We start from the raw sequence: 22302 nt of genomic DNA on the forward strand, positions 1-22302 counted from the left end.
GGTAATAAGGCCCGTGTGACCATGATGGGAATATGGCCTCATTGGAAACCCTAATGAGGATTATAGAAGCTATCTCATTGATATTGTTTCTCTTATTTCTGACTATGAATTGTGTCTCAGCCCTTGAATTGTTCAGTTTCGTTTTGTGTACTCTTTTCATTCCTATCTTGAGATATTATATAGTGGTGATCCTCATACTCATTGGTGGCCATATATAGTTGCAAACTGAGCTTTGTAGCTCACCCTTTCCTCTTCCATTTCAGATTAGCTAGGAATAGAAGATTGGCTCATTTATTATTTTTTACTGCACCAATGAAGATGTTTTGGATTTGGGAGACTTTGGATTGTAATGTTGTACTTTTGGATACACTATGTGGAAATGGAAGTGTTTATGTTTAGTTTTGATAAACTTGCAGATCTTGGTAGTTCAAATGCAGCTATGTAATGAGATAAATCTAATTGTTCTTTTAGTGAATTTGGAGTGTGACAATATGGTATCAGAGCATTAGGTTACCCTGCATTCTATGCAAAAGCTATGTTTTTGGACTGAAGGTTGTGTTGTCATGCATAAGGTTTGAACTTTTGTAGTTTGTGTAGATAGAGTTTCTGTGATGCAGTGATTCAAAATTTGTATGATATGCTTTGAGCTTGTGTGTTGGACAAGAAAGTTATGGTTATTAGAGAAGAAGAAACTTGGAGTTTCATGTAGGTGATTATATGAATTTACCTTTCAAAGTAGTGATGACATTGTGGATGGAAAACTTAGTTTAAGACATTGGATCATTTTAAGCATTTGAAAGAAATGGACAACTTTCACTTGACAGATTTAGAGAAGATGCATGTAGAACAGTTTCTTTCTCTCTAAGAAGTCATTTTCTATTTCTTTTTTCTTCTTGAAGTCTTCTCTCACCTCGCCTCTGCCCTCTGTCTCTTCTTTTATTTTCCCCTTCTTTTTCTTCTTCTTCTTTTCTGAAACTGTGTACGTAGTATAAGTGAATGCCTCCATTTACTCAGATTGGAGGGTTCTTTCTCTTATTGGAGCTAGATTGTGATCAAGGATATATATATTTAACTACAATTTTTTTCTCTGCATATTAGCAATGAATCATCCTCTTTGTAGTACTACAATCGTCATTGGAATTTTGGAAAGCAAAGCTAGACTAATCAAAGCTCTGAAAAATTTGCAATACTAATGTGTCATGGAAGTTTGATCTTGAGACCATTTGTCTACAAGTTAAGGTCTTTTTTTATTGGACTAGACCCACTGACAATATTATCAATGAGTTTGACATTATTATCCTCCCTCTTTCTAGACTTCAAGTCTCCTTAAAACCAAAAATAAAAAATAAAACATGTAGCTCTATTAAAAAGGGTAAGGGATATCAAAAGAATAAAAAGTCCTTTCTTCTGTCAACATAAAGTTACTGGTTTTGCGGTCAATTTACTCCGCAAAATATTGGCCGCTGATACCGTTACTCTCAACGTTACTTTACCTTAAGTTTCAACTCTATAATTGATTGAAAAAAGGAAGGAAGAAATCCAGGTCTGGTTGCACAAAAGTGGCCCTGATATCATGTCCCAAATTTCCTCTACCCGCAAAGCAAGCATGGTTCTGAATTAATACAATCCAAGATACAAAGTATCATCTGAATTTTTTGACTTTGTCTAGCATTCTTCTTATTCTTCTTCTTCTTGTTTGTCCCACCGCCTCTTTTAAAAAAAATTTATTTAGACATTTCTCATTTCCGACTATGTTCAAAGTTCGAATCACATGTATTCGGTTGATTAAAAAAACAAGGCAAATAACTGAGTTACGTATAACAAATAATTAAACTATACTGGGTGAGAAAAAGTCATTGCCGGATCTGTGAAATGTAATGCCAAGAGTCACTAAGAAAATCTAGCAACAAGAACTGATGTTGCGTTATTGGCTTTTCTTCCTCAAGTAAAGATAGTGACATGAAAATTCACGTGATTACTGTTCCAAGCGTGACTTAGCTTGACATGATCAATTAGAATTCTTCAAATTTCCATGCTTCTCTCTGAATCTCTGGCATATGTTTCGGCTCCAAAATAATAATAAAAAACAAGTTTGGGACGGCCGTGTTTATTAAACAACAATTAATCCCATTCAATCATTCATACTGAGAGAGATTAATTATATCTTAGAAAAGTATCACGGGGCATCTTGCAGCAAAAGGCGCATATGCCCTTCTACCAAGTAGCTTTATTCGGTTGGTTGTTACTAAGTAGCAAACAGTTTATTAGGTTTTTTGTTTTTTCCCAACTGATTCACATCATTGGCAACGGACTATTGGTTCACTGGGGGAAATGTGGGGCCTGGGCTGTTCTACAATAAACTGTTTGCTATACATATGTCGGACTCCTTGCGTGTATTTGTTCTTTTTTTAAGATATGTCTAACAGCATGCTTTGAGTTTGAGCCTAAGCTTCTCTCTATAAATACCAACATCCCATGCCCCATTTGTGTTAAGATTATCTAGCATTCCACTTGGGTCTTTCACAAAGATATACAACTATGGCCTTTAGCAACCTTTCTCTATCCATATGCTCCATTGCATTACTCTTAGCCGCTCAAGTCTCCCTAGCCCGAAAAGTCGGTTATGCCCCGAAACCCTCAAACCCCCACCAAGACTTCGTCGACGAACACAACAGAGCTCGAGCAGCAGTTGGCGTCGGTCCAGTCCGATGGAACAACACTGTAGCAGCCTACGCTCAGAACTATGCGAACACAAGAATCAGAGGGTGTGACATGGAGCACTCGGGAGGGCCTTACGGCGAAAACTTGGCGGAAGGCTATGGAGAAATGACGGGCGCTCAGGCCGTGAAGTTTTGGGTGACTGAGAAACCAAACTACGACTACGGCTCCAACAAATGTGTTGGGGATGAATGTGGGCATTACACTCAGGTGGTTTGGCGGAACTCGGTTCATCTTGGTTGTGCTAGGGCTAAGTGTGACAACAATTGGGTTTTTGTCATTTGCAGCTACGATCCTCCTGGTAACTATGAGGGCGAGCGTCCCTATTAGAATTGGAAGGCATTTGATCAAGCTGAAGAAGTAGACTGGAACTTGGAACAGATTGGATGTTGTTGGTTGATATTAAAGTAGTATTTTGGACTAAATAATGATTGGGTGGAGTTCACGTGAAGGTGGGGTCTCTCATTTGTAAAACCTCATGTGGTGAACAAATGTACTATTGATGTGATGACCCTTTCTAGCTCTGAAGTTCGTTTTTACTCTTAAAGAACGTATTGTTCTCTATTGAGAAAAATTAAAAAAATTCAGCGCTAAGAAAGTTTATATTGAGTACTTATAACTCATTGTATGCTCATTCTGTGGTAATATGCTATTCTTTGATAATGTTTTTTTTTTTCCGTAAATTAGATTAGTTTAGACAATCGCTTGTATAATTTTTACTTGTTAAAGACTTCTTGATTCAAATTTCATGAACATGAGTTTTTTTATTTATCTTGAATTAAATAAAAATAAAAAAATTCTTACCTTTGGAAAGAAATCTACCTTCTTTTTTTTTTTTTTTTTTTGGAAACGGGACCAAATTTTATAGAAATATATCAAAATTTTCTACAAGAAGAGTGGCGCCATAGTCTTTACTCACGTTTTAGTAATCTCTTCAATTAGAAACTTATCCTTCCATGACATTTTTTAACAACACAACCATTAATTTGCATTTATACTGCCATCTCCAAATGGGTGACACCTTTGGAAACGGATACAAATCAAACCCAAGAATTCCTCAAGACACCCAATAATGTTCTACCCTGTTACTTCTTCTTTCCATCTTATCCAATAGAAAAAAAAAAAGATAAAAAAAACTAATTCATCAGAAAGAAAGAACAGAAAAGAAGAACTTACTTTTTTAAGGAAAAAAAAAAAGGAAACTCACTAAAGAAATTGTCTTCCCTCGTTATTGTGAGTAAAACTTGGTATGGACGCATTCCAAGCACAAAAGATGTGACACCACAAATTTCTATGGATCTCTTCTTTCTTTTCTTTATTTGGGCCCCCCTCTATCGCTATCTACAGAATCCAAAAAAAATAATATTCAACCCTCCCATTTTTAAGGGCCTATTTTCGAAGACCCTCTTTGCGGACACAAACTTGCCTGTGTCTCTATAAATATGCACAATCCCATGCCCCCTTTCAATCAACATCTAACAATCCAACCTTCCCTACTACAAAGAAAAGACTTTAAACTTCTCATACCAAGAAACAAAAATGGCGTTCAACACGAAGCTTCTTTTGGCCATCTGCTGCGTCGCATTGGTCTTCACTCTTGTCTCTGCAAACATTTCCCAAGAAGAGATCGATGGCTTCGTTGAGGAGCACAACAAGGCTCGTAAAGAGGTCGGCAACAAACCCCTCAAGTGGAACACGACCTTGGCCCAGTATGCCCAAGAATATGCCGATAAAAGAGTTGGCGACTGCGCCATGGAGCACTCAATGGGACGTTGGGGTGAGAACTTGGCCTCCGGCGACGGCATGAGCGGCGCAGCTGCCACCAAGTATTGGGTCACTGAGAAGGAGTTGTATGACGAAAAGTCCAACAAATGCCTCAAAAGCGAAGACGAATGTGGTCACTACCTTGCTGTGGTATGGGGCAAAACCACCGAGGTCGGATGTGGCATTTCAAAGTGCAACAATGGACAGAACTATGTGGTTTGCAGCTACGATCCCATGTACCAGCCCGAGGACGAGCGCCCCTACTAGACAATGTATGTGTGCTTGCGTGCGCACACGCACACCTACACGATGCCGGTTGAAAAGTCCTGTGTTTTTTTTCTGTTGCGAAATTAGAAAAATAAAATGTAATGGGTGTATACAAATTCTTTCCCACACCCACCACATTCCTGTACGTGACTAGCACTTGACATGATATTGTGAAAGGTTACAAGAGAATGAATAAATAAAAAAGGAAAAGAATAATATAATTTCAGTTTTGTAAAATCTAACCGAAATATTATCTCATTCTCTTCATGTTTTTTTTGGTCAATCTCTCTCTTTCTAAAATATTATCTCATTACCTCATTCTTTCATTTTTGGATTAAAACCCTTGGTCAAGATTGTGGTTGCAGAGGTAGGAACTTGGATTGCTTATGTCATTATAGATTTTGAAAATTTGAATGTTTTTATTGTTGTAATTATATTTCACCAATTATGTCGATGTTTATTTTTTCATCTTAAGTGAGGAAAGATTCGAATTTTAGACTTCTTACATTGGAAAGAAAAATACTAGTAGACAAAAATCCATTACTTTGGTAAGAAACTTAAGGCTAAATAAGCCTACGTATTTTCTTTTGAGTCCTGCTATTTCCACCCCCTGTCCTATTTGAAGGAAGTTGAGATTTCACCCTAAAACTAATTTGCAATGGGGGGAGTAACCCAGATCCTTATAAGCCCTTGCAAGGTTTTCTAACTTTCCAATGTGAGACTTTTTACCTTCACATTCTTACACGCCCCCACTCATGTGGCGAATTTTCAAGCCTAACACGTGGACAACACATTTTGGGTGACATGAAGCACGTGTGGCCATTGGGCTTTCACATGCTCTGATGCTATGAAGAAAGTTGAGGTTCCACCCCAAAATTAATTAGAAATGGGGGGAGTAACCCAACTCCTTATAAGCCATTGCAAGGTTTTCTAACTTTTCAATGTGAGACTTTTTACTTTCACATTCTCACACTATTTCCCCACCCACCTTATCTTCCCCCCACCATGTAAATTTGATAAAACACAATCTTATCTTTTCACCCAGCATTATTCGTAAAATACCGTAGCCCACTATTATTTCAAATAAAATTTATAAAAATGAGAATTTTAAAAAAAGAGTAAGAGCATTTCCAAGGTTAAGTCCAGCCCTGACAAAAGGTTGCCCAGGCCAAGAAATGCTTCTCAAGCGGTACAAAACAACCTAGGCAAGGCGTGGACTCAACCAAGCCTAGTAGGCAAGAACAACCCGAGCCGTTGCCTGAGAATTGTGACGTCAAGAAAAAAATTGAAAAAATTCGAAAAATTACAAAAATTGAGAATATTTTTTTTTCTATACATACGTATCAAATTTTTTTTTAATTATTAATCTCATACATGTAAATTAAATTTATCTCATTTGAATAGTAATTGTCCTTCAATTGCCATGGCAATGGGTGGAAAAGCAACAAAAAAATTGCTAGGGCAGATACTATTCATGTGAAGAGTAATTGCCCTTGTCTCTCCATGCTTTTGCCATGACAAATGAGTGAAAGTTCTCTGAGAAAGGAAAAATCCTGCTGCTAACTACTGCTCCAACAAATGTGTTGGTGATGAATGTGGGCATTATACTCAGGTGGTTTGGCGGAACTCGGTTCATCTTGGTTGTGCTAGGGCTAAGTGTGATAACAATTGGGTTTTTGTCATTTGCAGCTACGATCCTCCTGGTAACTATGAGGGCGAGCGTCCCTACTAGAATTGGAGGGCATTTGATAAAGCTGATGAAGTTGAGATGGTGGACTGGAACTTGGAACAGATTGGATGTTGTTGATTGATATTAGAGTAGTATTTTGGACTAAATAATGATTGGGTGGAGTTCACATGAAGGTGGGGTCTCTCTTTTGTAAAACCTCATGTGGTGAACAAATGTACTATTGATGTTCGTTTTTACTCTTAAAGAATGTATTGTTCTCTATTGAGAAAAATTAAAAAAATTCAGCGCTATGAAAGTTTATATTGAGTACTTATAACTCATTGTATGCTCATTTCGTGGTAATATGCTATTCCTTGATAATGTTTCTTTTTCGTAAATTAGATTAGTTTAGACAATCGCTTGTATAATTTTTACTTGTTAAAGACTTCTTGATTCAAATTTCATGAAAGGAGTTTTTTTTTATAACTTGGATTAAATAAAAAATAAAAAAATTCTAACTTTTGAATAGAAATCTACCTTTTTTTTTTTTTTGGTTGAAACGGGACCAAAATTTTATAGAAATATATCAAAATTTTCTACAAGAAGAGTGGCGCCATAGTCTTTACTCACGTTTTAGTAACATCTTCAATTAGAAACTTATCCTTCCATGACATTTTTTAACAACACAACCATTAATTTGCATTTATACTGCCATCTCCAAATGTGTGACACCTTTGGCAAACGGATACAAATCAAACCCAAGAATTCCCAAAAATGGGCATGAATTTTTTTTTATTTCTTTATTTTCTGACCAAATTCAAGGAATGTCACAGGCAGCAATTAATCTGAGATCTTCTTCTTTACTGTCCAAATTGCCTTAACTCTCTATAAATTTGCCCTAAGATCAACCTCTAACACATCGATCCAAGCCTTGCACAGAAATTCAAGTGGGAGCTATCAATAAGCTTTTATTTGGCATATTCTCCATAGCCCTAATCTTAATCCATGTCTCTCAAGCCAGACCCAACAAAGAACCCCACCAGGACCTCATAGATGAACACAACAGAGCTCGAGCTGAGGTTGGTGTTGGTTCAATCAAATGGAACGACACTGTTGCAGCCTACGCCCAGAAGTATGCGGATTCGAAGATTGAGACGTGTGAAATGGTGCACTCACAGGGCCCATATGGTGAGAACTTGGCTGAAGGCTTTGGAGAAATGACCGGCGGGCAGGCAGTGAAGTTTTGGCCCAAGGGGTGGGTCCGGTTCGGTCCGATCCGGTCCTATAGTATGTCAAATCGGAACCAAAACCAGTTCAAACCGGTCCGGTCTGATTCGGTGTCAGTTTGTTGACTTTTTCAGTCAACTGGTTTTTTCTATTCGATTCAGTTCGGTGTTCCGATTTTCGGGTCCCGATGCCGACCCCTTGTTTTGGGTGACTGAGAAGCCCAACTACGACAATGCCTAAAACACATGCGTTGGTGATGTCTGTGGGCACTACAACTTTTAACTCATTGTATGTGTTGATGTTGGTTCGAATTTTTGATTCTTTACAATTTGTGATTTGTAGTTATTATCCTCCTGAAAATTATATAGGAGAGCGTCCTTACTAGATTGTATATGTATAATTGTTGAGTGTCATATTGAAGAAAGTTACATCTAAAAATAATTAATTAGCCAAAAGTCACTTTTGGTCCATATAGGTTGGCACTTCAACAACTTTTGACCCTGTAGTTTCAATTCCGTCAAGTTTGCCATTGTAGTTTCGTAATTGTAGCAATTCAAGGACATGTTAGTATTCTTGTCAATTTCTTTAACGATGCAAGGGGTAATTTCGTTAACCCAAAACCTTTGTGCGTAAAAGCTTGTTTGAAATTCTCTCCATTTCATATTAGGACTCGAAATTCATCCACTAATCCCAATTTTTGAAGAACCCTAAACCCAAATGACCAATTTCAAGCCCTAATATGAAATTAGGGGAGTTTCAGATGAGCTTTTATGCTCAAGGATTTTGGGTTGATAAAATTGATCCTTGCACCGTCAAAGAAATTGACAGGAATACTAACTTGTCCTTGAATTGTTACAGATACAAAACTACACAGGGTGAAAATTGACGGAAATGAAACTATTGAGTCAAAAGTGGTTGAAATGTAAAATTACAGGGACCAAAAGTGACTTTTAGCCTAATTAATTTAATGTGTTTTGGTTGATAAAAATGAAAGAGAAATATATATATGGTGAGTTGATTTGAATTATGTATGGTTGTTCTTATGATTTTTTTACTCATTAGCTAGCCACAAATTTGATAGGTGTGCAGTAGCTCTGATGAGGGTACGTAGAGATTTTGGAGCTGATATTTCTATAAAAAAAGAAAAAAAAAGTAACAGCTCACTAGTAGAGACACATGTAACTCAAAAAACCATTAAGATTATAAAAAATTGAAGAAAGTTTTTGTTTTTGGTTGTGTCACTGTAACATTAGAAATCGATGTAAGTGGACGACAAATTTATATCTTATGACATAAATTTTTTTATACAAGCCATATTGAGGGAGGATTGAATCGAACTGAGGACTTCGAATGCAGAGTAAATGCTTTTAACTATTTGATTTACAAGTCCTTTGCATTCGATGATATAATATTAATAAATAAACGCACATTATAACATGAGTTTGTTCATAAGAAAAAAAAACATGAGTGAATTCTTATAAAAAAGAATATGGCTAAATTAGAAACGTATAGTGGGTGACACCAAAAACTAGAGTATGGTGATTTTCTTTATCAGTTTTTTCAGTGAACAAAGGGGATTAGGACCAGAAGACAGGTTTAAACAATAGCGTATAGACGCCTAGGAGAAAGAAGGCCAACTAAGTCATGAAGGAAAAACAAAAGACATATTACTCAAGGCACCCAATAATGTTCTACCCTGTTATTTCTTTTTCCATCTTATCCATTAGAAAAAAAGGAAAAAAAAAAACTAGTTCACCTGAAAAGAAGAAAAGAAAAGAAAAACAGAAAAGACGAACTTACTTTTTTAAGGAAAAAAAAAAGAGGAAACTCTCCAAAGAAATTGTCCTCCCTCCTTGTTTTGAGTAAAACTTGGTATGGACGCATTCCAAGCACAAAAGATGTGACACCACAAATTTCTATGGATCTCTTATTTCTTTTCTTTATTTGGGCCCCCCTCTATCGCTATCTACAGAATCCAAAAAAAATAATATTCAACCCTCCCATTTTTAAGGGCCTATTTTCGAAGACCCTCTTTGCGGACACAAACTTGCCTGTGTCTCTATAAATATGCACAATCCCATGCCCCCTTTCAATCAACATCTAACAATCCAACCTTCCCTACTACAAAGAAAAGACTTTAAACTTCTCATACCAAGAAACAAAAATGGCGTTCAACACGAAGCTTCTTTTGGCCATCTGCTGCGTCGCATTGATCTTCACTCTTGTCTCTGCAAACATTTCCCAAGAAGAGATCGATGGCTTCGTTGAGGAGCACAACAAGGCTCGTAAAGAGGTCGGCAACAAACCCCTCAAGTGGAACACGACCTTGGCCCATATGCCCAAGAATATGCCGATAAAAGAGTTGGCGACTGCGCCATGGAGCACTCAATGGGACGTTGGGGTGAGAACTTGGCCTCCGGCGACGGCATGAGCGGCGCAGCTGCCACCAAATATTGGGTCACTGAGAAGGAGTTGTATGACGAAAAGTCCAACAAATGCCTCAAAAGCGAAGACGAATGTGGTCACTACCTTGCTGTGGTATGGGGCAAAACCACCGAGGTCGGATGTGGCATTTCAAAGTGCAACAATGGACAGAACTATGTGGTTTGCAGCTACGATCCCATGTACCAGCCCGAGGACGAGCGCCCCTACTAGACAATGTATGTGTGCTTGCGTGCGCACACGCACACCTACACGATGCCGGTTGAAAAGTCCTGTGTTTTTTTTCTGTTGCGAAATTAGAAAAATAAAATGTAATGGGTGTATACAAATTCTTTCCCACACCCACCACATTCCTGTACGTGACTAGCACTTGACATGATATTGTGAAAGGTTACAAGAGAATGAATAAAAAAAAAAGGGTTCCTGTGTAATCCTTTTGGTTTGGGCTTTGCCCCCTATTTTACCAAAAAAAAAAAAAAGGAAAAGAATAATATAATTTCAGTTTTGTAAAATCTAACCGAAATATTATCTCATTCTCTTCATGTTTTTTTTGGTCAATCTCTCTCTTTCTGAAATATTATCTCATTACCTCATTCTTTCATTTTTGGATTAAAACCCTTGGTAAAGATTGTGGATTGCAGTGATTAAAGCTAGGAACTTGGATTGCTTATGTCATTATAGATTTTGAAAATTTGAATGTTTTCATTGTTGTAACTATATTTGACCAATATTGTGTTTATTTTTCCTTCTTAAGTGAGGAAAGATTCGTATTTGAGGCTTCTCACATTGGAAAGAAAGATACAACTAGACAAAAATCTAATTTGTTTATCCAAAATTTTAATAAAGGACTAATTATCCATTACTTTGGTAAGAAACTTATGGCTAAATAACCGTAAGTATTTTCTTTTGAGTGCTGCTATTTCCACCCTCTTATCTTATTAGAAGGAAGTTGATATTCCACCCAAAAACCAATTTGTGATGGGCGGAATAACCCAAATTCTTATAAGCCCTTGCAAGGTTTTCTAATTTTTGAATGTGGGACTTTTTACCTTCACATTCTCACACGCCCCACTTGTGTGGTGAATTTTCAAGCCTAACATGTGGACAACACAGTTTGGGTGACATGGAGCACGTGTGGCCGTTGGGCTTTCACATGTGGGTAACTTGGTTTGATACCATGAAGGAAGTTGAGGTTCCATTCCAAAACTAATTGGAAAATTTGGGGGGGGAGGTAACCCAACTCCTTATAAGCCATTGCAAGGTTTTCTAACTTTCCAATGTGAGACTTTTTATCTTCACATTTTCACATTATTTCCCCACCCACCTTATCTTCCCTCCCACCATGTAAATTTGACAAAGCACAATCCCATGCCCCCTTTCAATCAACATCTAACAATCCAACCTTCTCTACTACAAAGAAAAGACCTTAAACTTCTCATATCAAGAAACGAAAATGGCGTTCAACACGAAGCTTCTTTTGGCCATCTGCTACGTCGCATTGGTCTTCACTCTTGTCTCTGCAAACATTTCCAAAGAAAAGATCAATGGCTTTGTTGAGGAGCACAGCAAGGCTCATAAAGAGGTCGGCAACAAACCCCTCAGGTGGAACACGACCTTGGCCTAGTATGGCCAAGAATATGCCAATAAAAGAGTGGGCGACTGCGCCATGGAGCACTCGATAAGGCATTGGGGTGAGAACTTGGCCTCCGGCGACGGCATGAGCGGCGCAGCTGCCACTAAGTATTGGGTCACCAAGAAGGAGTTCTATGACGAAAAGTCCAACAAATGCGTCAAAGACGAATGTGGTCACTACCTTGCTATGGTCTGGGTCAAAACCACTGAGGTTGGATGTGGCATTTCAAAGTGTAACAATGGACAGAACTACGTGGTTTGCAGCTACGATCCCATGTACCAGCCCGAGGACGAGCGCCCCTACTAGACAATGTATGCAAGGGTGGAACCACATTAAGAGCATTTCAGTAAGGGGCCCAAAGGGTGGGCTAGGGGGGACAAGCCCAAAATGGTGTTTCCAGCAACAAAATTTTACCAGGGCAAGGAATGGGACCCAGCGAACTAGGCTGGCCCGACGTTAGCGCACTGATGTCACAACGACATCGGCACTGGAGTGCCCCAACGGCTCTCTTCCACTTGGCTGGCTCTGGGCACTCGGATCCCCTTTTTTCCAGCAATCCAACGACAACCAATTTTTCCCAATAAAAAAAAGAAACAAAATCGAAAAAAATACTAAAAATTATGGATTTTTTTTTCTCTATACCTCATTTCCATTTTCAACATTTAAGTAAACGTCTTTGTCCTTTTACTTTTATTTATTTTTATATTACGCCATTTACTTAAGTTTACAATGTAAATAAGGAAGTACCCCTATTTGAATTCAAATAAAAATACTAGAAAATCAAATTCCCACCAAATCAAAATATGAAAAATCGGATTTAGTGCAAAATACGATTTAGGCTAAAAATGATGGCTCATTAAATCAATATATACTTCATATTAAAATTCTATAAAATCAAGTTTTCTTATTTGATGTGTAAGGAATAAAAGCCGCTAAAAATTATCTTGAGAAAATGATTATTCCGAAAAACCATTTTTCATACTTAGTCAATATTGCACCTCCGCTAAAAAAATTATGGGTCCGCCAATGTCTATAAATACCAACCAATACTCACTTTTAACTCTAGATCCTCATACTTTTTTTTTCTTCTATAAATACCAACCAATACAACTAATAAAATAAAATACAACTAATAAAATAAAATCTTATCCCAAAATATTATCCGATATGAATAGTATTGACACGTAGGAATCCAAAAATCTTATTAAAAAATATTATCCAAATTAATTGTTTAAGTAAAAAAAGTTGTAAAAAAAAAAAAATGAATAGTATTTGCCATGGCAAGCCTAAATTGCTGGAAACACACTTTACTTGGGGGGCTAGGGCAGCCACTATTCACGTGAATAGTAACGGCCCTAGGGCTCCCTTGCCATGGCAAGGGGCTAACTGATGGAAATGCTCTAAGGGCTACAGTGGGCTGTAGCCCAGTGTGGTTTTTTAAGAAAAAAAAAATATAAAACCTATATCTTTAACTTATTTTCAATATTAACTTATTTGTCTTTGTCATTTTTCTTTTATTTATTTTTATATTACTCCATTTACTTAAGTTTACAATGTAAATAAAGAAGTACCCCTCATTTGGATTTAAATAAAAATACTAGAAAATGAAATTCCCACCAAATCAAAATATGAAAAATTGGTTTAAGTGCAAAATACGATGTAGGCTAAAAATGATGGCTCATTAGATCAATATATACTTCGTACTGAAATCCCATAAAATCAAGTTTTCTTATTTGATGTGTGAGGAATAAAAACCGCCAAAATTATCTTGAGGAAATGATTTAGTCAATATTTTTACATAAAACAACTTTTCATGTATAATATGAATGCATGAAGGAACCTAAGGTCAATCTAGGTAAAAAAACCTTAGATGTTCAATCCACTATGGTGTTAAACCTTATTTGGTTCATGTTAAAACTTATTGAAAATTAGTTTATGGAGCTATGAACTAGCTTGGTTTATATGATTTAATGGTTACTTTTATTTCTCAAAAGACTATAGAAATTGTAAGTACCAAAAAAAAAAATAAGCATTAAATTTTAAGCTAATAACTCTAGCTAGCCCAACCGTGGAAAAATTCTTGATTCCGCCCTTGAATGTATGTATGCTTGCGTGTGCACACGCACACCTACACGATGCCTGTTGAAAAGTTCCGTGTTTTTTTTCTTTTGCGAAATTAGAAAAATAAAATGTAATGGGTGTATACAAATACTTTCCCACACCCACAACATTCCTGTACGTGACTAGCACTTGACATGATATTGTGAAAGGTTACAAGAGAAAAAAAAAAAAAAAAAAGAGGAAAAGAATAATATAATTTCAGTTTTGTAAAATCTAACCGAAATATTATCTCATTCTCTTTATGTTTTTTTGGTCAATCTCTCTCTTTTTGAAATATTATCTCATTTTTGGATTAAAATTGGACAAGACGGTTGCTAGGAACTTGGATTCTTTCATTATAGATTTGAAAACTTGAATGTTTTCATTGTTTATTAATTTCACCCAAATTTGTCTATGACAAGATTGAGGTGGTTGCAGACTAATTATACATTACGTACTTTTAAAGGTAGGATCCTATTTGAAGGAAGTTGAGATTTCACCATAAAATTAATTTGCAAGGGGAGGAGTAACCCAGATCCTTATAAGCCCTTGCAAGGTTTTCTAACTTTCCAATGTGAGACTTTTACCCTCACAATCTCACACGTCCCCACTCATGTGACGAATTTTCAAGCTTAACACGTGGACAACATATTTTGGGTGACATGAAGCACGTGTGACCATTGGGCTTTCACACGTGGGCAACCTGCTATGATGCCATGAAGAAAGTTGAGGTTCCACCCCAATAGTAATTGGAAATGGGGAGAGTAACCCAACTCCTTATAAGCCATTGCAAAGTTTTCTAACTTTCCAATGTGAGACTTTTTACCTTCACATTTTGACACTATTTTCTTACCCACCTTATCTTCCCTCCCACCATGTAACTTTGGTAAAACACAATCTTATCTTTTCACCCAGCATTATTCCTAAAATACTGTAGCCCACTATTATTTCAAATAAAATTTATAAAAAGGAGAATTTAAAAAAAAAGAGTAAGAGCACTTCCAGCGCTAAGTCCAGCCCTGACAAAAGGTTGCCCATGCCAAGAAATGCTCCTCAAGGGGTACAAAACAACCCAGGCAAGGCGTATACTCAACCAAGCCCTGAGGCAAGAACAACCCGAGCTATTGCATGAGAGTGTGACGTCTGTGAAAAAAATTGAAAAAAATTCTGAAAAATTACAAAAAATTAAGAATATATATATTTTTATACATACCTAGCATTTTTTATTATTATTAATCTCATACATATAAATTAAATTAATCTCATGTGAATAGTAATTGTTTTTCAATTGCCATGTCATTGGGTGGAAAAGCAACAAAAAAATTGCAATGGCAGAAACTATTTACGTGAAGAGTAATTGCCCTTGTCTCCCCTAGACTTTTGCCATGATAAATGGGTGAAAGTGCTCTAAGAAAGAAAAAATCCCGCTGCTAACTACGGGTCCAACAAATGTGTTGGGGATGAATGTGGGCGTTATGCTCAGGTGGTTTGGCGGAACTCGGTTCATCTTGGTTGTGCTAGGGCTAAGTGTGACAACAATTGGGTTTTTGTCATTTGCAGCTACGATCCTCCTGGTAACTATGAGGGCGAGCGTCCCTAATAGAATTGGTGGGCATTTGATCAAGCTGATGAAGTTGAGATGGTGGACTGGAACTTGGAACAGATTGGATGTTGCTGGTTGATATTAAAGTAGTATTTTGGACTAAATAATGATTGGCTGGAGTTCACATGAAGGTGGGGTCTCTCTTTTGTAAAACATCATGTGGTGGACAAATGTACTATTGATGTGATCACCCTTTCTAGCTCTGATGTTCGTTTTTACTCTTAAAGAATGTATTGTTCTCTATTGAGAAAAATTAAAAAAATTCAGCGCTAAGAAAGTTTATGAGTACTTTTAACTCATTGTATGCTCATTCCGTGGTAATGTGTCGTCGTCACCTTCCTTGATAATGTTTCTTTTTCGTAAAGTAAATTAATTTAGAGAATCACTTGCATAATTTTTACTTGTTTAAGACTTTCTGATTCAAATTTCATGAACGAGAGTTTTTTTAAAAAAATCTTGAAGTAAAAAAATTTAAAAAAATTTCTTACATTTGGAAAGAAATCTACTTTTTTTTTCTTTGAAACGAGACCACATTTTATAGAAATATATCAAAATTTTCTACTAGAAAAGAGTAGCGCCATAGTCTTTATTCACCTTTCAGTAATATCTTCGATTAGAAACTTATCCTTCCGTGAAATTTTTTAACAACACAACCATTAATTTGCATTTATACTGCCATCTCCAAATGTGTGACACCTTTGGCAAACGGATACAAATCAAACCCAAGAATTCCCAAAAATGGGCATGTAATTGTTTTTATTTCTTTATTTTCTGACGAAATCCAAGGAATGTGACAGACAGCAATTAATCTGAGATCTTCTTCTTTAATGTCCAAATTGCCTTATCTCTCTATAAATTTGCCCTAATATCAACCTCTAATACATCGATCCAAGCCTTGCAAAGAGATACAAATGGGAGCTATCAATAAGCTTTTATTTGGCATATTCTCCATAGCCCTAATCTTAAGCACCCATGTCTCTCAGGCCAGACCCAACAAAGAACCCCACCACCAGGACTTCATAGATGAACACAACAGAGCTCGAGCTGAGGTTGGTGTTGGTCCAATCAAATGGAACGACACCGTTGCAGCCTACGCCCAGAAGTATGCGGATTCGAAGATTGAGACGTGTGAAATGGTGCACTCACAGGGGCCATATGGTGAGAACTTGGCTGAAGGCTATGGAGAAATGACCGGCGGGCAGGCTGTGAAGTTTTGGGTGACTGAGAAGCCCAACTACGACTATGCCTCCAACACATGCGTTGGTGATGTCTGTGGGCACTACACTCAGGTGGTTTGGCGCAATTCGACTCATGTGGGTTGTGCTAGGGCTAAGTGCAAGAATGGCTGGATGTTTGTGATTTGTAGTTATTACCCGCCTGGAAATTATATAGGAGAGCGTCCTTACTAGATTGTGTATGTATAATTGTTGAGTGTCATATTGAAGAAAGTTACATCTCAAAATAATTAATTTAATGTGTTTTGGTTGATAAAAATGAAAGAGATATATATATATATATATATATATATATATGGTGCGTTGATTTGAATTATGTATGGTTGTGCTTATGATTTTTTGACTCCTTAGATAGCTACAAATTTGATAGGTGCGCAATAGCTCTGATGAGGGTAGAGATTTTGGAGCCGATATTTCTAAAAGGAAGAAAGAGAGAAAAAAGAAGAAGAGAGAGTAACAGTTCAAAACCACTAAGATTATAAATAATTGAAGAATTTTTTTTTTTTTTTTTTTTTTTGTCACTGTAACATTAGAAATTGATGTAAGTGGACGACAAATTTATGTCTTGTGACATAAATTTTCTTATACACGCCATATTGAGGGAGGGTGGAATCGAACTTAGGACCTCGAATGTAGAGTAAATACTCTTAGCTATTTGAGTTACAAGTCCTTTGCATCCAATGGTATAATATTAACAAATAAACGCACATTATAACATGAGTTTGTTCATAAGAAAAAAAAAACATGTGTGAATTCTTATAAAAAAGAATATGGCTAAATTAGAAACGAATAGTGGGTGACACCAAATACTAGAGTATGGTGATTTTCTTTTTCAGTTTTTTCAGTGAACAAAGGGGATTAGGACCAGAAGACAGGTTTAAACAATAGCATATAGACGCCTAGAAGAAAGGAGGCCAACTAAATCATGAGGAACAACAGACACAACTGAAGGAAAAACAAAAGACATATTACTAAAGACACCCAATAATGTTCTCAAAATACATCTACCCTGTTATTGTGAGTAAAACTTGGTATGGACGCATTCCAAGCACAAAAGATGTGACACCACAAATTTCTATGGATCTCTTCTTTCTTTTCTTTATTTGGGCCCCCCTCTATCGCTATCTACAGAATCCAAAAAAAATAATATTCAACCCTCCCATTTTTAAGGGCCTATTTTCGAAGACCCTCTTTGCGGACACAAACTTGCCTGTGTCTCTATAAATATGCACAATCCCATGCCCCCTTTCAATCAACATCTAACAATCCAACCTTCTCTACTACAAAGAGAAGACCTTAAACTTCTCATATCAAGAAACAAAAATGGCGTTCAACACGAAGCTTCTTTTGGCCATCTGCTGCGTCGCATTGGTCTTCACTCTTGTCTCTGCAAACATTTCCAAAGAAGAGATCGATGGCTTCGTTGAGGAGCACAACAAGGCTCGTAAAGAGGTCGGCAACAAACCCCTCAAGTGGAACACGACCTTGGCCCAGTATGCCCAAGAATATGCCGATAAAAGAGTTGGCGACTGCGCCATGGAGCACTCAATGGGACGTTGGGGTGAGAACTTGGCCTCCGGCGACGGCATGAGCGGCGCAGCTGCCACCAAGTATTGGGTCACTGAGAAGGAGTTGTATGACGAAAAGTCCAACAAATGCCTCAAAAGCGAAGACGAATGTGGTCACTACCTTGCTGTGGTATGGGGCAAAACCACCGAGGTCGGATGTGGCATTTCAAAGTGCAACAATGGACAGAACTATGTGGTTTGCAGCTACGATCCCATGTACCAGCCCGAGGACGAGCGCCCCTACTAGACAATGTATGTGTGCTTGCGTGCACACACGCTCACCTACACGATGCCGGTTGAAAAGTCCTGTGTTTTTTTTCTGTTGTGAAATTAGAAAAACAAAATGTAATGGGTGTATACAAATTCTTTCCCACACCCACCACATTCCTGTACGTGACTAGCACTTGACATGATATTGTGAAAGGTTACAAGAGAATGAATAAATAAAAAAGGAGAAGAATAATATAATTTCTGTTTTGTAAAATCTAACCGAAATGTTATCTCATTCTCTTCATGTTTTTTTTGGTCAATCTCTCTCTTTCTGAAATATTATCTCATTACCTCATTCTTTCATTTTTGGATTAAAACCCTTGGTCAAGATTGTGGTTGCAGTGATTAAAGCTAGGAACTTGGATTGCTTATGTCATTATAGATTTTCAAAATTTGAATGTTTTCATTGTTGTAATTATATTTCACCAATTATGTCTATGTTTATTTTTTCATCTTAAGTGAGAAAAGATTCGAATTTGAGACTTCTTACATTGGAAAGAAAAATACAAGTAGACAAAAATATAATTGGTTTATTCAAAATTTTAATAAAGGACTAATTATCTATTACTTTGGTAAGAAACTTAAGTCTAAATAACCACACGTATTTTCTTTTGAAGGTTGCTATTTCCACCCCCTGTTCTATTTGAAGGAAGTTGAGATTTTATCCTAAAACTAATTTGCAATGGGGGGAGTAACCCAAATCCTTATAAGCCCTTGAAAGGTTTTTTAACTTTCTAATGTGGGACTTTTTATCTTCACATTCTCACACGCCCTCACTCGTGTGGCGAATTTTCAAGCCTAACATTGCGCTTTCACACGCTCTGATGCCATGAAGAAAGTTGAGGTTCCACCCCAAAACTAATTGGAAATGGGGCGAGTAACCCAACTCCTTATAAGTCATTGCATGGTTTTCTAATTTTCCAATGTGAGACTTTTTACCTTCACATTCTCACACTATTTCCCCACCCACCTTATCTTCCCTCCTACCATGTAAATTTGATAAAACACAGTCTTACCTTTTCACCTAGCATTATTCCTAAAATACCGTAGCCCACTATTATTTCAAATAAAATTTATAAAAATGAGAATTTTAAAAGAAGAGTTAGAGCACTTCTAGCGCTAAGTCTAGCCCTGACAAAAGGTTGCCCAGGCCAAGAAATGCTCCTCAAGCAGTACAAAACAACCCAGGCAAGGCATGGACTCAACCAAGCCCGGTAGGCAATAATAACCCGAGCTGTTGCCTGAGAGCTGTGACGTTAGCAAAGAAGAAAATTTAAAAAGTTGAAAAAAATTTAAAAAAAATCCGAAAATTATAAAAAATTGAGAATATTTTTTTTAATTATATACATACCTAGCAATTTTTTTAATTATTAATCTCATTCATATAAATTAAATTAATCTCATTTAATAGTAATTGTCCTTCGGTTGCCATGGCAATGGGTGGAAAAGCAATAAAAAGATTGCTACGGCAGATACTATTCATGTGAAGAGTAATTGCCCTTGTCTCCCCCAGACTTTTGCCATGACAAATGGGTGAAAGTTCTTGAGAAAGGAAAAGTCCAGCTGCTAACTACAGCTCCAACAAATGTGTTGGGGATGAATGTGGGCATTATACTCAGGTGGTTTGGCGTAACTCAGTTTGACAGACCCACCCCGAATTCCTCGGAATCCGAGACAAATCTGTGCAATTCTCGACATCACCCCGATGTCGGGCTCACTTATGAAACTATATCCTCTTTTGCCATAAAGGAATAAGGGTACGAGACTTTTTACCGAAATTTCGGCAGAGTCTCCCCTATAAATTGAACATTTTCCAAATTTCAACCCGCACAAAATTCTTAATTTAATATCCCAACAGGCAGCACGCACAATATAATTTCATGCAATTCATATAATCGGCCTCCGGCCTTCACACAATCCGAAACAAAACAACCAACAAAACCCTAAAGTGAAATAATGCCTTAAGCAAGGTAATTAATAAACTCAAATATAATTATTAGGGAGTTTCACTAAGACACCCAATAATGTTCTCAAAATACATCTACCCTGTTACTTCTTCTTTCCATCTTATCCAATAGAAAAAAAAAGATAAAAAAAACTAATTCATCATAAAGAAAGAACAGAAAAGAAGAACATACTTTTTTAAGGAAAAAAAAAAAGGAAACTCACCAAAGAAATTGTCTTCCCACGTTATTGTGAGTAAAACTTGGTATGGACGCATTCAAAGCACAAAATATGTGACACCACAAATTTCTATGGATCTCTCCTTCCTTTTCTTTATTTGGGCCCCCCTCTATGGCTATCTACAGAATCCAAAAAAAATAATATTACCCTCCCATTTTTAAGGGCCTATTTTCGAAGACCCTCTTTGCGGACACAAACTTGCCTGTGTCTCTATAAATATGCACAATCCCATGCCCCCTTTCAATCAACATCTAACAATCCAACCTTCTCTACTACAAATAAAAGACCTTAAACTTCTCATATCAAGAAACAAAAATGGCGTTCAACACGAAGCTTCTTTTGGCCATCTGCTGCGTCGCATTGGTCTTCACTCTTGTCTCTGCAAACATTTCCAAAGAAGAGATCGATGGCTTCGTTGAGGAGCACAACAAGGCTCGTAAAGAGGTCGGCAACAAACCCCTCAAGTGGAACACGACCTTGGCCCAGTATGCCCAAGAATATGCCGATAAAAGAGTTGGCGACTGCGCCATGGAGCACTCAATGGGACGTTGGGGTGAGAACTTGGCCTCCGGCGACGGCATGAGCGGCGCAGCTGCCACCAAGTATTGGGTCACTGAGAAGGAGTTGTATGACGAAAAGTCCAATAAATGCCTCAAAAGCGAAGACGAATGTGGTCACTACCTTGCTGTGGTATGGGGCAAAACCACCGAGGTCGGATGTGGCATTTCAAAGTGCAACAATGGACAGAACTATGTGGTTTGCAGCTACGATCCCATGTACCAGCCCGAGGACGAGCGCCCCTACTAGACAATGTATGTGTGCTTGCGTGCGCACACGCTCACCTACACGATGCCGGTTGAAAAGTCTTGTGTTTTTTTTCTGTTGTGAAATTAGAAAAATAAAATGTAATGGGTGTATACAAATTCTTTCCCACACCCACCACCTTCCTGTACGTGACTAGCACTTGACATGATATTGTGAAAGGTTACAAGAGAATGAATAAATAAAAAAGGAAAAGAATAATATAATTTCAGTTTTGTAAAATCTAACGGAAATATTATCTCATTCTCTTCATGTTTTTTTTGGTCAATCTCTCTCTTTCTGAAATATTATCTCATTACCTCATTCTTTCATTTTTGGATTAAAACCCTTGGTCAAGATTGTGGTTGCAGTGATTAAAGCTAGGAACTTGGATTGCTTATGTCATTATAGATTTTCAAAATTTGAATGTTTTCATTGTTGTAATTATATTTCACCAATTATGTCTATGTTTATTTTTTCATCTTAAGTGTTGAATTTGAGGCTTCTTACATTGGAAAGAAAAATACAAGTAGACAAAAATCTAATTGGTTTATCCAAAATTTTAATAAAGGACTAATTATCTATTACTTTGGTAAGAAACTTAAGTCTACATAACCACACGTATTTTCTTTTGAATGTTGCTATTTCCACCCCCTGTCATATTTGAAGGAAGTTGAGATTTTATCCTAAAACTAATTTGCAATGGGGGGAGTAACCCAAATCCTTATAAGTCCCTACAAAGTTTTTTAAGTTTCCAATGTGGGACGTTTTGTCTTCACATTCTCACACGCCCCCACTCGTGTGGCGAATTTTCAAGCTTA

The 22302-nt window shown here is 37.2% G+C and overlaps 5 protein-coding genes and 3 pseudogenes across 5 annotated transcripts; all 8 read left to right on the top strand.

Moving 5' to 3' along the window:
• The first annotated feature begins 2478 nt into the window (after positions 1-2478).
• On the top strand, positions 2479-3381 carry LOC103334947 (basic form of pathogenesis-related protein 1-like). Its single transcript, XM_008237928.2, has one exon. The coding sequence runs from the start codon at positions 2539-2541 to the stop codon at positions 3046-3048; it is 510 nt and encodes a 169-aa protein (XP_008236150.2). The 5' UTR covers positions 2479-2538; the 3' UTR covers positions 3049-3381.
• A 793-nt stretch (positions 3382-4174) lies between these two features.
• LOC103334946 (pathogenesis-related protein 1A-like) lies at positions 4175-4991 on the top strand. The gene has a single exon (XM_089055496.1). It carries the CDS (start codon positions 4258-4260, stop codon positions 4747-4749), a length of 492 nt encoding a protein of 163 aa, XP_088911622.1. The 5' UTR covers positions 4175-4257; the 3' UTR covers positions 4750-4991.
• Positions 4992-7192: 2201 nt separating this feature from the next.
• LOC148916133 (basic form of pathogenesis-related protein 1-like) lies at positions 7193-7927 on the top strand (annotated as a pseudogene).
• A 1800-nt stretch (positions 7928-9727) lies between these two features.
• Positions 9728-10518, top strand: LOC148916134 (pathogenesis-related protein 1A-like; annotated as a pseudogene).
• A 1022-nt stretch (positions 10519-11540) lies between these two features.
• On the top strand, positions 11541-12026 carry LOC148916135 (basic form of pathogenesis-related protein 1-like; annotated as a pseudogene).
• Positions 12027-16334: 4308 nt separating this feature from the next.
• On the top strand, positions 16335-16832 carry LOC148916136 (basic form of pathogenesis-related protein 1-like). Its single transcript, XM_089054559.1, has one exon. It carries the CDS (start codon positions 16335-16337, stop codon positions 16830-16832), a length of 498 nt encoding a protein of 165 aa, XP_088910685.1.
• A 1087-nt stretch (positions 16833-17919) lies between these two features.
• LOC148916137 (pathogenesis-related protein 1A-like) lies at positions 17920-18715 on the top strand. Its single transcript, XM_089054645.1, has one exon. It carries the CDS (start codon positions 17982-17984, stop codon positions 18471-18473), a length of 492 nt encoding a protein of 163 aa, XP_088910771.1. The 5' UTR covers positions 17920-17981; the 3' UTR covers positions 18474-18715.
• A 2206-nt stretch (positions 18716-20921) lies between these two features.
• LOC148916138 (pathogenesis-related protein 1A-like) lies at positions 20922-21770 on the top strand. Its single transcript, XM_089054669.1, has one exon. The coding sequence runs from the start codon at positions 20996-20998 to the stop codon at positions 21485-21487; it is 492 nt and encodes a 163-aa protein (XP_088910795.1). The 5' UTR covers positions 20922-20995; the 3' UTR covers positions 21488-21770.
• The last annotated feature ends 532 nt before the right edge of the window (positions 21771-22302 follow it).

This window comes from Prunus mume, linkage group LG6 (genome assembly GCF_029339155.1).
Source record: "Prunus mume cultivar Tortuosa linkage group LG6, ASM2933915v1, whole genome shotgun sequence".
NCBI lineage: Eukaryota > Viridiplantae > Streptophyta > Magnoliopsida > Rosales > Rosaceae > Prunus > Prunus mume.